Raw genomic sequence first — 15,198 nt, 5'->3', positions numbered from 1 at the left:
GCAAGGGGCTATGTTCCAGCCTCAGCAAGCAGCAGAACTTGGCAGCTTCAGCCATGTGGTTCTGGCTTTAGAATCAAGGATAGAAGAAAGGGGCCATAAAAAAAGCTCCCTCCTCGACTAAGAGAAGCTGCTGAGGCCAGGCAGGTGTGGTGTGCTCCTGAATGGAGGCCTAGAGAGGCCATTGTGTGCAGCTGTGAAGGTGAAGCCTGAATGGCCTTGGAGACCCAAAGACGTTAGATTCCAGAGTCATGCTACCTGCCAAGGAAAGCTGCTAGCAGAAAGTGGAACCAGCCCAAGAGAAAGAGCTTGCTGCAGTCAACAAGATGAAAGAAATTGGAGATCTGAAGAGCGTTTTGACATCAGACATGGAAATGCAGAGATTTGCCCAGCTGGTTTTCAGTCTTGCTTTGGTCTAGTATTTCCTCAGTATGCTCCCTTTTGGAAATTATAATGCATATCCTGGGCCACTGCATGTTGGAAGTATGTGGTCTGCTTTTCATTTTTATTTTATAGGAGATTATAGTTAAGAGGTTGCATGAGTCTTGGAAGGGACTGAATTTTGGACTTTTAAACTGCTGATACTATGATAGACTATGAGGACTTTTGAAGTTGGGCTAAACGCATTTCACATTATGATATGGCTACAAGCCTATGGGTACCAGGGAATGGAATGTGGTGGCTTGGATAAAAATGGCCCACATAGATCCACAGTGAGTGGCACCATTAGGAGGTATGGAGGAAATGCATCACTAGGGGCTGTGCTTTAAGGTCTCAGAATCGCAAACCCAGGCTCAGTGGCCATCACTTCTGCTGCCTGTTGATCCAGATGAAGGACCCTCAGCTACTTCTGCAGTCCCTGCTTGCACACTGCCATGCTTTCTGCCATGCTTCCCACCATGACAATAATGGACTACACCTCGGAACTGTAAGCCAGCCCCAATTAAAAGTTTTCCTTTAAAAGAGTTGTCATGGTTACGGTGTCTCTTCACAGCAACAGAATGCTAAGACAATAGGTCAACTAAGCATGTGCTAGCTAGCATCTTGGAGCCTCAATTTCAACCCCATCATCCCAGCCCTTGCCAGTTCCCTACAGTCCCCATTTTCACCCACTGCTTCCACACTCTGCTTCTGGTGGGAGTGGGACCTGTGCTAGGGTACCATTCCAGTCAAGAGTCTATTCTTCTTCTCTGATAATGTCATGTCTGCGGAGTGTGACATTAAATAAAAACAAAACCCAACAGAACAGGTTGAGGGGCAGACTGTCACAGGAAAAACCTCCCAGTTTAAATAAAACATCTTACATTTTATTTTGCACTTTGCCCTGAAAGTTATGTAGTAGGTTGGTATGTAGTATGTGTAAGTTAATATTATCTATATAAAGTAACTTTGATTATATGCAATTAGAGAGGCTAACAAAAAAATCTCTAGCAAACTGGGAAAAATGTAGGCTGTGTCAAGAGGATATCAGAGTTCAAGTATGCCTTGCTCTTTGCACTATTTGAAATGAATTCAAGATATTAATTTTGGTTCTCATTAAATAAGCATCATAGAATTTTATTAGTAACAACTAAAATAATAGAAATGAAATATATTGCTAGTGAAGAAAATGTACCGAGAAAATACATAAAACTCGAACAATCTTCTCTCTAAAAAGCCTATAATGAATGGAAAAAAAGAAGAATAGAAAGATTAAAGTAATAGTAACAACAATGGGAGAAGGAGAGAGTGATACAAACTAAGCAATTAACTGTAGTTCTGTGTTCTTCACACAAAATGCCCTACAACAAGGGCGGGTAAGAATGGAGATGAAATGTGTTATTTACAGCTACACATTAAAGGGAAGAACATGAACAGTGTTACCAGGCAAACAGACTTTTAAAACTAAGTCATTCTTTGGGGGCTAAAATGATAATCGGCTTATTCTACCATGAATATCTTAAAACTTGTTTTTTCAACTTAAAATAAAGAAATCAGCATAGCTCTAAAGCAAAACTAACAACTCTACACCACTGTGGACAGAGTCAACACAGCTTCCTTAGCTATAAAAAATTCATTCCAGGACGGCTGCAAATAGCCATGGAAACACACTGTGCAACTGCAGACTGCAATAGGAGTGACCCTCCAGGAGTTGTCAGGGAGCAAGGGAGGGTCACATAGAGAGGTAATGTGGGGAAAAGAGAAGACTGAATGCAAACAGGAAGGCTGACTTGAGGTTAGTATGTAGATCCTTGCATGCAAGTTGTGGAAAAACTCATAATTATTTTCTACTTCATATGACATTGACTGCACACTAGGCACAAAAATAAATTTTATCAAATCTAAAAATTCTAGGCAACCATTTTACTATAACTTGTACTGTCTAATATCATAGACACTTAAATATAGCTGAGATGCGCTGTGTGACAGACATGTCAGATTCGAAGTTAGACCAATAATCTAAAATACTTACAACAACTTCTAAAGTCTGCACATTTATTTTTCATTTTAGACATTATAAAAACATAGCAAATAAAAAAAAAGCACACACTAAAATTAACCAGACCTACCCAAAGGCTATACAGCTCAGTGAGCATCTCTTCCATTGGAGCTGCCTGCCATTGGGAACAGAAGCTGTGGTCTCATATTGGACTTTATACTGTCACTATATAATATATTTCAATGTACTTATCCACACCAAAAATTAAAAATCCATGATAGAGTTATCACTAGAAGAACAATTGGCTCTATATTCTCTTTCATAAATCTTGTTCATTGTCTTCAAAAGATTACATATTTGATGATGTGTGTTGCAGATATATTAGGTTAAATAAAGTATCATTAAATTTTATTTCATTTATTTATTTTATGTTATTAACATGGAAACTAATTTTTAAAAATGTATATACCTTAAATTATAATCCTAATCAGATAGAGTTTACATTCTGTAAAAACAAATATCAGTTACAAAATATAAATTAGATACCTCCATGTACTTGAAAAAATTTTAAATGTTTCTGAATAAGCTATAGGTCAAACTAAAAATCATACTTAGTATTTAGATATACTTAGAACTAAACAACAATGGTATATCTGCGTACATTAAAACCTAGGAGAGAAAGCTGGGACAGATTGGATAAATTGTGGTGTCCCTCAAGTTACAATACAGATCACGAAACAGAAGGCCCTTTACATGCTGTGCTCAAATCTCTGTAACTGAACACTGAACTCAAAGAAAACAACCACAGAACAATGCATGCAGTATGAGTTCGGGGTGTGCACTGGGCATCAAACCCATAACTCCACATATGCTAAGCAATGCTGTCCCCTGAGCTGTATCCCTAGCCCCATGAATCTAATTCTATGAAGATAAATCATGTATAAAGTCTAGCATCTATAGTACTAGAAACATAATTGATTAAAACTTTCAGAAAAGCAGGGGCATAACAGGTTTGTAGGTTTGAAAATGTTCCTTAACAATTTGAGGGTGTTCTTTTTATCCTAGTTTGTTGAGATTACCAGAGCAGAAGAGAAGACTGGATGGGCCTGCGGAGAAGCACAAGAGGCTTCAAAGCTAACAGGAAGGTTCTCTTCTCTGGACTGAGTGGTTGGTGATGATGTCCATTAAGCTATCTACAGGTCTTTTAAGAACTTGTGAAGAAAAAAATTACTGATAAGGCCGGAGCACAAAGGAGAAGGATTTAGTGGGATAGAATTCCAGGTCAAAACTAAGGTGCCGCCTGAACAGGGCAGTGCCACTGCTCTCTCTGGACACGGCAACGCCATCTGTTCCTGAAGACAGGCAAATTAGTCGCTATAGCTGTGGTTTAAAGTCTAGAGAATTAAAAAAGAAAATCGTCTTTGAGTATGAGGCAGAGGCGCTGGCTCTGATTGTGTGCACAGCCATCTTTTAAGCTGGAGCAGAGGAAGTAAAGCAAAATGGGCGGGTTCAGGGAGGCAAGGAGGCGGGACAACAGGCAACACGTGGCGCGATGTTCCTCTGGACGTTCCTTGGCTGCAGACTCATCTTCTAATTTGATTTAGGTGCTAGCAATTCTTAAATGTTATCTGCAGCTCAGATAAATTTGAGTATGACTCATGGATCCAGCTTTCCACCTGACTGCTGTTTTATTGAAATAATATGTCAAGCCTAACACCTGAAACTTCATGCCCTACAATACACATGCTTATTTTTTGCTCAAAAAATATGACATGTGCTGTTCTCCTCCACAGGGACTGTTTCAGAATCCCACCCTAGCAGCAAGTGTTACCTGAGGATGGTGCTTTTGCAGAGACAGAAAAGAAAAATGATCAAAACGGATATTTGAAAACTTCTGTTACCAGTTCAATGTCAAGTGACCAAGTCTGGTAAGAACCGGGTGTAAATGCATAGCCATTTCGCCCTCCCCCTCCCCTGTAATCTACAGTTCCTTGTATTGCCGCCAGTGACTCTATGGTGTGCTTGCTGTTGATTTCCCATTTTTAGGATACATCTATGCTTCCTATATGGATGGAGCCACGGTGTGTTCTTCTTTGCTCTGGCATCTTTAGTTCAGCACAGTTCTTTCTAAATGTATCCATGCTGTATGGTGCGTCATTTATTCGTTCATTCATTTTTATCCTGAGTGCTGTTCCACTGTACAAATGCAAGCACAACGTTTTCTCTACTCATCTCCTAGTGGATGCTTAAACTGATCCACAGATTTAGACTATTACAGACGAAGCCACTGCACCTATGCCTGTTTGTATGTTTCATTTCTCTTGGGTAAATGTACAGACATGGAATGTCCCGTTTCTTTGTGTGCTGACTGGCCTTGTTTGGTAATGTCTGCACAAATGTTTTGCTCACGAGTTGTTTATGTTCCTAAAACTGAGTTTCTATTATTCTTTTTGTATTCTAGAAACAAATCCTTTATTAGATATATCTTTTGTAAATATATTACCTCAAGCTATGAATTGTCCTTTAAGTCTCTTCTTAGTTTTCTAATGAACGTATTTTTAATAGTGGTTAAGTCATTTGAACTTCTAATAAGATAGACCTGTAAGATAATATTATGTTTCCTTAGCCACTAAATATATGGTTATTTGTTATTGAATCAATAGTACACAGGTATACTGGTCTAATTTTAAGTAATATTATTCAACTAAGTAAAACTCAAAAATAATATTATAGTAAATTTGATCAAGAAAATGAGCAGCTGTCAATTAAAATAAAGCAGCACTTCGATTAAAATGGCACTGAATATCAAAAGGGTCAGATCAGAGAATGGACACGGCTGTCCATGTGTTCATTAAAAGTGGCCAGATGGAAGAGTTCTGGCAATCTGGTACAATTTCTTTCTTCTTTCTTGTTTTAGATTCACTTTTCAAATATATTTATCTTGTTATTATTTATATGTACATATGTGTCTGTGTGTGGATTTATATACTTGAGTACTGGTGCCTGCAGAGGCCAAAAGAAGGCACAAGATGGCCTAGAGCTTGAGTTACAGGTAGTTATAAACTGCCCAACATGGGTACTGGGAACTGAACTCTGGTCTTCTGAAAGAGCAGGAAGTGCTCTTAACTGCTGAACCTTCTCTCCAGCCCCCTCACTTTTTTCTAAAACCAGGTTTTCCCTTTGAACAGGTCTAGTTGGTTAAGAAATTCCAATGAACATTTCTAGACGGTGCCCATAAGTAACACTAGATGTCACCTCTACTACAAAGCAGATGGTACTTGTCAGGTCCAAAGGAAACTCCATTTCTCCAAACTCCAAAAGGCAGAGGGGACATACAGTTACTGGTGGCCTCTAGGCCGCCCAGCACCACAAGTATCACAAGTCCCTATTACACATTTCAAAGCCCATGAGAGCTCACATTCTAGCTCTTCTCACCTCCTCCCCTACCCTAAACTGCCACAGCTCATAGGCTTCCTTTCCCGCAGCAACTCATTCTCCTTATAACCCAGCTATTTTGGCTATGCTTGCTCTGTGTGTCTCTCTCTCTCCCTTTGTCTCCTCTGACTCTCCCACAGTTTCCTCTGTGTTTGTCTTGCCTTACTCTCCCTCTCCCTGTGTCCCCATACCCCTCCCACCCAGTGTGCCCCAAACCCCCCCCCCCTATGTCCCCATACCCCTCCCCTGCTCTGGCTTCTCTCATGGCCAAGTCTCCTCTGCTGACCATGTTCAGTCTACTTCTTTCTCTCTGTGTTCTGGACTGTTCTGGATTCTTCGAAATGCCTCTGGCTCTGGATCTGTCTCTCTGTCTCTCTCTGTCACAAAACACTGTTTGTTAGAACAAAAACTTCAGGTCTGGTAGGCTGCAGCAGCTGAAATAGGACCAGGTTGAAACACTGTTTAAAATAAAAAGTCAACATTGTGCACTAAATTTACGAGGCATTGTGAAGTCTGTTAGGACAGTCCCACAAAGAACAAGGAGTTTTAAGTAAACTCTTATCCTATGAATTTACAACTGTGAGGGAAATTTTGTTTGAACCTGTTACATATGGGAACAAAGAGCTTTCTACCTCTCTGAGTCCTTGCTAAACTGTTACTGGCTCTAAGAAAGAAGTCTTTAATGGGACAAGAAAGAGAGAAGGCATATGGATGGTATTCTAAGAACTCACTTGATTAGCATAGAATTTGCAATGAATAATGTATATAGCGATGATTAATCCTGACTCCCTAAATGAAAACCACACTCAGGCAGTATACTCATGGAAGGACTTGCACACTAAGACTACAAGACAGTGATAAAAAAATGCATTCTTGCATAGGAAGACGCTATAAGGACCAACTCTGACTACAATTTGTTAGAACCTAGAGGCATTGGGGAAGACAATAACATTAATTATAAAGGTCTATTCATGTCTCAGAAAGCTAAAGCTACATCCAGGTGGATACTGAATATCTTCAGAACGTATTCCAGAGATATTGATGTTTCAGAATTAAAGGAAGTGCCACAGATTTGAGTCCTAAACTTTGAATCTACTAAGAAGCAAACAAAGGCGACTCGAATCAGAACCTTACACGGCCATTGTGCCCCAGCTCCTATCTCGGCAAGTCAGAAGCCCTAGAAAATCTGGGAGGAGCTTCCCAGTTTCAAATCCTGCGGTCAGTAGTTTGATGTGAATGAAATACACCCTCATCCAGCTAGCAGACACCTAGCTGCCTAGCAGTACCAAGTGCTTGCTGTATGTGTGTCAGGAGCTGCTCATGTTTCTGGGGATGCAATGTTTTTTTATCACTCCTTAGAAATATGTTTGTACAATTCTTTCAGTGTTAGAAGAAATGAAGAGCAGAGAGAAAACCACTGAGGTGATATGATTTACAAGTGGCCAAGCTAGTGCCAGCTTGTGCCAATGTAGGGCTTTCTGCAGTGTGTCATACTGCCTTTCTTCTGCAAGCGTCTCAAACGGAACTGTGGCTATCTCTAACACGCTACCCTGCAATCTCACCAGATTTTTTTTAAATTTACATTTTCCGAGTTGACACAACAGGCAAATTAGGATATACTTGCAATTAAGGATATTTATTTTAAAAACTAACTTTTAAATTCTCAGCCCCAAAAGAAAATGAGACTCTAATTTCTTATATAAATGCAAAATTTTAGATTGCCTTAATTATAGTTAAAAATGTAACTGCAAACAAACGTCAAGCCAGAATGCCAAAACAACAGCTTTGAGTCCCATTTCACAAGTTGTTCTTTTAGAGATGTCTTCACATTGTCAATCAAAGAGATAATTTTGATTTTGCCACAACTCCTGCCTCCATTAAAAACAGCAAGTGTGCAATGGCATAAGAAGCTGGGCAAGTATGCTGTTCTCAAAGCTGTTGATGAGTAGGAAACCAGAGAAGATAGTGAGTCTGAGAAGAAAATTTTGTTCTATTATTGAAGATAGTATTGAGCCCTTCATTTGGTAGTGCTATTCTCTGATAATGATATCAAAATGGAATCATCCCAAGGATTGTTACATATCATGAATAAACCAGATAATATTGAATTCAACAGATGTTTGCTGAGTATCTACATAGTCACAACAGACTATAAAAATGAGGCTTCAAGGAGCTAGTGCTCAAAACAAACAAACAAACAAACAAACAAACAAACAAAAAACTCCAGAGTGTCTGTAACCTACAAGGCACACTGCTACATCTTTAGCATCCACAGGAAGATAGATGGTATTAGTATGCCCAGTTTAGACATAAGGAAATAGGTTAATATGGTTGGGTTGCCCAAGCTTGACAGTGGCCAAGCTGGGATGCAAATCTATGTTTGTTTAACTCAAAAGCCTACAAAGTACAGGGCCCTTGCTTCACCACTGGATTCCTTATTGGTGATTGAGGCAGGGTCATACTACGTAGCCTTGGCTGGCCTGGTCTTGCTTCAAACTTGCAGTGATCCTCCTGCCTCAGCCTCCTCCATGATGGGATTACAGGTGTGTACCACCATGGGCAGCAATGAGTCTTTTCAGTGTATCTAATACTAAATATGTTTAATTATTTCCCATTGCTTCTAAGTTGTATTGATTTGATCCTGAGGGGAGAATGTTCATCACATCAATGATAATGTACATCATGTGTACTTAGACTGATCCTCAAAGAACTCCAGAAACACTTAGAAGATGGAAGAGGCTCAGTGCCCCCAAGGCAGACAGAGTTCATGTAGCCTTGCTCCAGCATCATCAAAAATAGGAATCCTAGATAGTACGTATTGTTCAAATGACCAAGGTTCTAAACCAAAGACTTCTGAGGTTTTCATTTATTACAATGTATCTTTTTGAAGATTGTAATTATGTATGTTCTCTATAGAATATATAACTATTTTCAGAAGGTTGGCAATCAGTTGGCCACTTGTTGTTAATCCAGATTACATAGACATACAGGACATTTCTGAAGTGATTGATGTGCCTAGGGCCATCATTATACATTTCTAACATAGTTCTAATATATACTATAAGGTATGTGTAAATTATAGTGATCTTGAAGTTTCTATGTGCATTCGGAAGTCTCCTTTATGGTTATGCATGCTCAATCTTCCAGTGGGTAGTCCTTTAAAAAGCCTGGCTTTTCTAAATTTCTTGCTTATTAGATTGCAGCTTCTAACATGCTATCTGTTGTTATATGTGGCATATGACCTCCGGATACACTATGTAATCGTGAAGTGAAGAAGAAAAGAGGTTGATGAAGAGTCAGGTACAAAGACAACATTGTTGCAAGAATCAGGTTACTGATATCTCAAAGTGAGGAAGAAATGTGGGTGACATTAGCTCTGCAGTTGTTACTTAAGGAGAAGTAGAAATAAAATCAGCCCACGAAACACAGAGACAAGCCGTGTTTCTTAGAGAGCTTTGAAGATCTACCAGCCTGCAGTACAAATAGATGACTACCACAGTCCACCACTGTTTTTGAGTGAAAGAATTCTGAGCAACAAACTCAATTATGATATGCCTGCTATCTACTGCTGCAGCCCTACCTTAAAATTAGACCAGTATACCTGTGTACTATTGATTCAGTAACAAATAACCATATATTTAGTGGCTAAGGAACCTAAGAAAACAGCTATAATTATGAAGTAGACCTAAAATTTTATATATACATATGCACACACATATGTATAAGATTTGTAAATGGTACTCATAAGGCTAACAAAAGCTTTTAATGAAAATAAATTGCTAGAAGAGGGCTAGCAAGATGGCTGGTAAAGGCCTGGCAATCTGAACTCGCCCACCGAACCTGCATAAGGGTAGAAGGAGAGAGCCAGTATCACAAAGTTGTCCTTGGACCTCTACACATATACTGTGGTGTGTGCACCAACACACACACATACACACACCCAAAAGCAATAAATAAAATTTCTTTTAAATTATATAATAACAAATAGCCAATCAACCATCAACTTCCTATGTACAAAGAATAATAAAAAGTAAAAATCAGTCCCATTGACACCACCTTCAGATCGCCAGGCCTTTACTAACCATCTTGCTGGCCCTCTTCTGTCTGTACAAGGCTTGTATTATTCTAGAATAACAATAATTAGATCAATACATATAAAAATAATATTTTCTTTGACCCTATTTTAAAAAATCAACAGGGAAAAATCAAATTTTATGCTATATGTTATATGTTAGATATACAATTAAAACAAAAGAAAAAGTGGAAAGAAAGCAGAGCTGAAATGTTATTACAGGAAATGCTAATTCAAAGGTAAATGATCAGAACAAAGCATCCTGAGAATCTGGGCCTGAATGCTTTCAGTCCCATTGACACTGCATTTACAGAACCTCAGAAAGACAGTTAAAGAGGAGCCAATAAAAAGGAAGGGTGGTAAAAAGCCAGCAACCATTTTTATGTTAAAAACAGAATCCACCAATGTTGGTTTGGGTAAGGTTATAAATATTCACAAATGATCAAACGTTGAGTAAAACTCTGAGAGCCATGCAACCCGAACGCCGCCATCGGGGAGGCTTCATACAGCAGTCAATCAGGCTGAGACTCAGCTTGACCACTTGGAAGTGAGGTAATGAAGTTCAGTAGACTTAGTGTGAAATGTGTCTTAGTCCTGACTTTAATGTTACTGTAACATCCACGTTGGTGTTTTCAATATATAGTGAATGCTTACTTAAAGATAACATTTTTTAAGGAATTATTCTTGACTGCACCTTTCATTTTTCAGTGCTAAAATTTCTTCCTGTGTCTGAAGCAGGAGAGCTTTGGTCTTCTCTAGTTCATTTTCTGCAAGGTTGATTCTTCGTTTTACATCTTCCTCTTGTCTTTCTTTTGTAGTTAGCTCTTCCTGTACGGTTTTATATAGTTGTTGACAAGTAATTAAAGAGTCTTCTTTTTCTTTAAGTAGCCTTTTGTGCCTAAAAGAAATAAAACATAAAATATCTCAAACATGCATTAGATACTATGATTTTATAGTTATAGTATGATTTTATATTTTGTAAAACTTTCATTTGAACTTTGATCATAATATAACTTTTAAAAAAAGATGTTAAGAACATGGATAATTCTATGATGCTAATTTTTCCCCATTGTGATTACTGATCTTCATTGCCAACTCGGCTGGACTGAGGCTCACCTGGATTCTGCATGTGCCTATGAGAGTGTTTCTAAAAGGTTACAACAAGGAGGGAAGATACATAGAGAACTCTATGAACATAGGCAACACCATTTCATGGCCAGGGGTCCAGGCTGAATGAAAAAACAAAATCAAAAAAGGAATCTGGATTCCATAATTCACTGCTCGATTTCGAGATTGTGTAAGACGTAACTAGTTGCCTTATGCTGTTACTACCATGTCTTCCCTGTCATGATGAGCTGTGGTCTTCTTAAAAATGAGCTAAAACAAACCTTTGCATCCTTAAGTTACCTTTTTTAAGGTGTGATGTGTAATGTGGTACTGTAGCATTTGGTGGGTTGTGAGTTGCTTTGTTAGATCTTACTTTGCTACAGTTCTGTTCCTTCCCTTTGGAATGGGAATGCTTACTCTGTTCATGATGAGAAAAGGAACAGAAAATTGGATTCAGAGAGTGAGATAAACTAAGCATGTGTGTCTTAGGCCTTGGGGACCCGTTTGTGGAAAGAATGTGAAAGAGTTTGGAAGTTGGTGCAAGAGAAGCTTGTGAGTGCTGTAAGCAGGATGCAATGGACCATTTCAGTAGAAAATAAAACTCTCAAAATGCTGAGAGAAATGCAGACGGTGGAACCCTGGATCGTGAGATCTCAGAGAAGAACAGGGAATCTTTTGAGCCATTCATGTAATGTTCTGGAAAAGAACATGGTTCCCCTCATGTCCAGAGAACTTGAATGAGACCAGATTCAAAACCAAAGGACTCATTTGGTTGAGGAAATGTGAGGGCAGAAGAAGCGTCAGGCTGTGCCATGGTCACTGCTCACTGTGACAAGGAGTGACAAGTCAAGCAGAATGATAGGGAAAATGTGCGCTTTTGTGACCGGCTGTCAGTTTAAAGTTGCTGACAAGGCAAGGGCAGACACAACAGTTGTAATTGTTAGAGATTCAGACCATTCAAGACAAGCCTCAAACTACATAGTCATGGGAAAATGGAACCAGTGCCCCCACCACCACCACCACCACATCAAAGGTTTCAACTGGTGGAAATGCATACTCACTTAGAAGAGAGGCTTGACTGAAAAGGCCCATGAAGAAAACAAAAACAGCCCAGTTTGAAGACAAAAGCTTTGGAAAGCACTTTCTCAGATTCCGACATGTGATAAAGAGAGTTGGTGGCAGAACTAGGCAGTGCCATCTACTTGGTACTGGGCTTACAGGCATGCAAAATACAAGGGCTCTCAGTTGCTTTTGCCACCGCAAAGAAAATATGGTTTCAATTCAGTTATTAAAGTGTTTATTAAATTTTTTCAGTATATACCTTGACTCAGAGATAATGGACTCAAACTTCAGTTTTCTAAGTTCTCTTTCACAGTTATCAGCATCGTTAGATCTTTTCCTAAGGCAAAAGTATTTTGAAATAGTTAAAATGCATTATTTCAAAATAAAGTATTTTTCCATATCTTAAAATAGTCACATTGTTATTATTTAAAGATGCACTCAGCCAAGTCAACACCTGCTCAGTGGGTCAATTTAACTAAGAAGGGTGCACTCTGCACATTATCAAACAAACCCCACAACGAACAAGCGAGGTTGTTTCTCACATTATTTTAAGCCTAGGGACAGTCTCTGTAAGAACCATGTAAGGAAATTAAAACTCTGGCAGAAAATGCTAGTCTTTCTGGCTCTAAGAACCAGAGACAAAGGTTTCAAGCAACCTCAACTGGTGAGAAGAGAAGGGTTAAACCTGACTAGGACATACCTTAGGGAACCCCAGGTATGAGCTCTGCTGGTTTCCAAACTTCAAGTGCACAAGGCAGACTCCACACAGCACCAGTGAACATAGAATCACTGGAGGGAGATGGAGCTGCTACCCTGGAGACAATCCACAGGGTAAGACGGACTCTGTTACTTGCCTGTATCATGATACCACCCTTGTCATTAGGTTTTTTTGTTTTGTTTTGTTTTTGTCAACTTGGCACAAGCTGAGATCATCTGGGAAGAAGAAATTTCAACTGAAGAAACACTCCCGTCAGATTGACATGTGGCATTTCTTGATTAATATTAATGTGAGAAGGCATAGTCCACTGTGGGTGGTGCCACTCCTTAGTAGATAGTCCTGAGTTGTGGAAGGAAGCAAGCTGAGCAAGCCAGGGGGAGCAAGCCAATTAGCAGCATTCCTCCATGGTCTCTGTGTCAATTCCTGCTTCTAGGTTCCTGCCCTGATTTCCTGCCCTGACTGTTTTATAACAGCTGTATGCAATAGGTTCAAATAAACCCTTTCCTCCACAAGTCACTTTTGATCATGGTGTTTATCACAGCAATTGAAAGTAAACTAGGACACTACTTGAGATCAGACTATGTAACAACTAGTGATATAGTACAGCAGAATGTCACCAGGTCACTTCCTGCCTGCCAGACAAAAAAATTCTCACAAGTCATCACAGAGGGACTGGGAACTCAGAACATTAACAGTTATATGCTAATAAGAGCAAAAGCTCTAATCCCAGCGTGTCCAGCTGTGTGAAAGGGCATGCTAGAGCTTCACACATCAGTACCTGTGATAGTTAGAAGCCTACTGTGGTACAGACTGTTAGGTGAGGAGTGGTAGCTACTAATCAAGTATAAGCATATCACCGGGGTCCAGAGATTAGAAAGTGTGTTTTCAGTGGAACCATTTTAGACATACAGTGGTCCCCACTCCATGTCTGTGGCTTTGTGTTCTGAAGTTCCTGTTACCATACCACCAAGGGCAGTCATCACTTTGCCCCGTGTGCTCACATTATTGATGCTGTTTTGGTCCTGTTCAGCAATCAGATCTACTGCTGTTTAACACGGTGTCTGCTTTTATGCAATCTTTACATAGCAGCCCAGGACCATAGTACAATGTCACTTACCATACTTCGTCAGGTAGACTTTGTAAGTATCTCATAAGATAGCAAATGCAGTATAATAGGTTACTTAAGAGAGCTTATTCCTATAACTTTCATTGCATTATGACTATCTTACCCTGTGCTTAATATATAGATTAAACTTTGTCATGAGCACACGGGTGTGGTGGACTGAGAATGCCCCCCATAGGCTTAGATGTCTGAATACATGGTCCCTAGTTGATGGAATTGTTTGGGAGGGATTGGGAGATACAGTCTTGTTGAAGGAGGTATGTCTCTAGGGTGGGGCAGGGTGGACTTTGAGATCTCAAAAGGCTACTGCTATTCCTAGTGTGCCCTTTCTCTGCTCCTGCTTGTGGATCAAGATGTGCGCTCTCACCTGTTTCTGCAGTCATGCTTTTGTTCCACCATCATGGACTCCAACTCTCTGAGACTGTAAGCCCCAATTAAATGGTTTCTTTCATAAACTGCCTTAGTCATAATCTTTTAACACAATAGAAAAGTAAAGAATGTACAGGGAAAACCTATGTGTGTAGGGTTTAATATTAACTGCAGTGGTTTGGGACTGAGGGTTTTTTTGTTTCTTTGTTTGTTTTTGAGAGACAGGGTGCACTACATAGTTCTGGCTGTCCTGGAATTCACTATGTAGACAAGTTTGGCCTAGAGCTCACAGAGATCCATGTGCCTCTGTTTTCTGTGTGCTGTGATTAAAAGAATATGTTACTACATCTTGCTAGTCACTGAGTCTTGAAGCATAGCCCTTGTGGATAAGGGGTAGACAACTACTATATTAATTACTAATTGAGAAATTCCAAAATATTTAAATGAATTTGTTCCTTTTACTGTATTCATAAAAATAAACACAATCCTCAGGAGATACATAAGCATACTGCACAAACCCCACTCTCATTCCTGTGTATTCTTGGCAGCTAACTGTGAATAATTGTGTCAATTATTTATTCAGTTCATTTAAACCCATGTCAAGTGTGTGCATTCATATCTAATATGAAAGAGATTATTTTTATGGTCACATGTTTTATCCCCCAACTTCTAATAGCTTGTTTTTTGTAATAGTCATTTTTTTCTTTTATAGATACAATTCTGGATATACTTAGTGGATATCAATTTTATTAGCTTAAATGTCTTCTGTAGCTAATGTGAATTTCTTAAGTCTCACTGCATCCATTCCTAGCCACTTTGAGGAGTGGAATAGGGCTTAGAATAGTTTTTGTCATATTCTTAGTAAGTTTTTGTTGTGTTCATGTTGGCTTTCCGAT

General features: G+C 39.3%; 1 protein-coding gene across 1 annotated transcript in view; it reads right to left on the bottom strand.

Annotated features, from left to right (window-relative positions):
• The window catches only part of Lekr1 (leucine, glutamate and lysine rich 1), a 168,304-nt gene that overhangs the window by 39,462 nt on the left and 113,644 nt on the right, over positions 1 to 15,198 (bottom strand). The window contains exons 8-9 of the mRNA XM_028763565.1: positions 12,352 to 12,429; positions 10,618 to 10,821 (exon numbers count right to left, since the gene is read on the bottom strand). Of these exons, the coding sequence (XP_028619398.1) occupies positions 10,618 to 10,821; positions 12,352 to 12,429 (282 nt within the window). The remainder of the gene's footprint in view (positions 1 to 10,617; positions 10,822 to 12,351; positions 12,430 to 15,198) is intronic.

The sequence above is a fragment of the Grammomys surdaster genome, unplaced genomic scaffold (genome assembly GCF_004785775.1).
Source record: "Grammomys surdaster isolate TR1022 unplaced genomic scaffold, NIH_TR_1.0 139, whole genome shotgun sequence".
Taxonomy (NCBI): domain Eukaryota; kingdom Metazoa; phylum Chordata; class Mammalia; order Rodentia; family Muridae; genus Grammomys; species Grammomys surdaster.
Note: the sequence above shows the minus strand (reverse complement) of the source record. Positions and strands in the feature narration are given on the sequence as shown.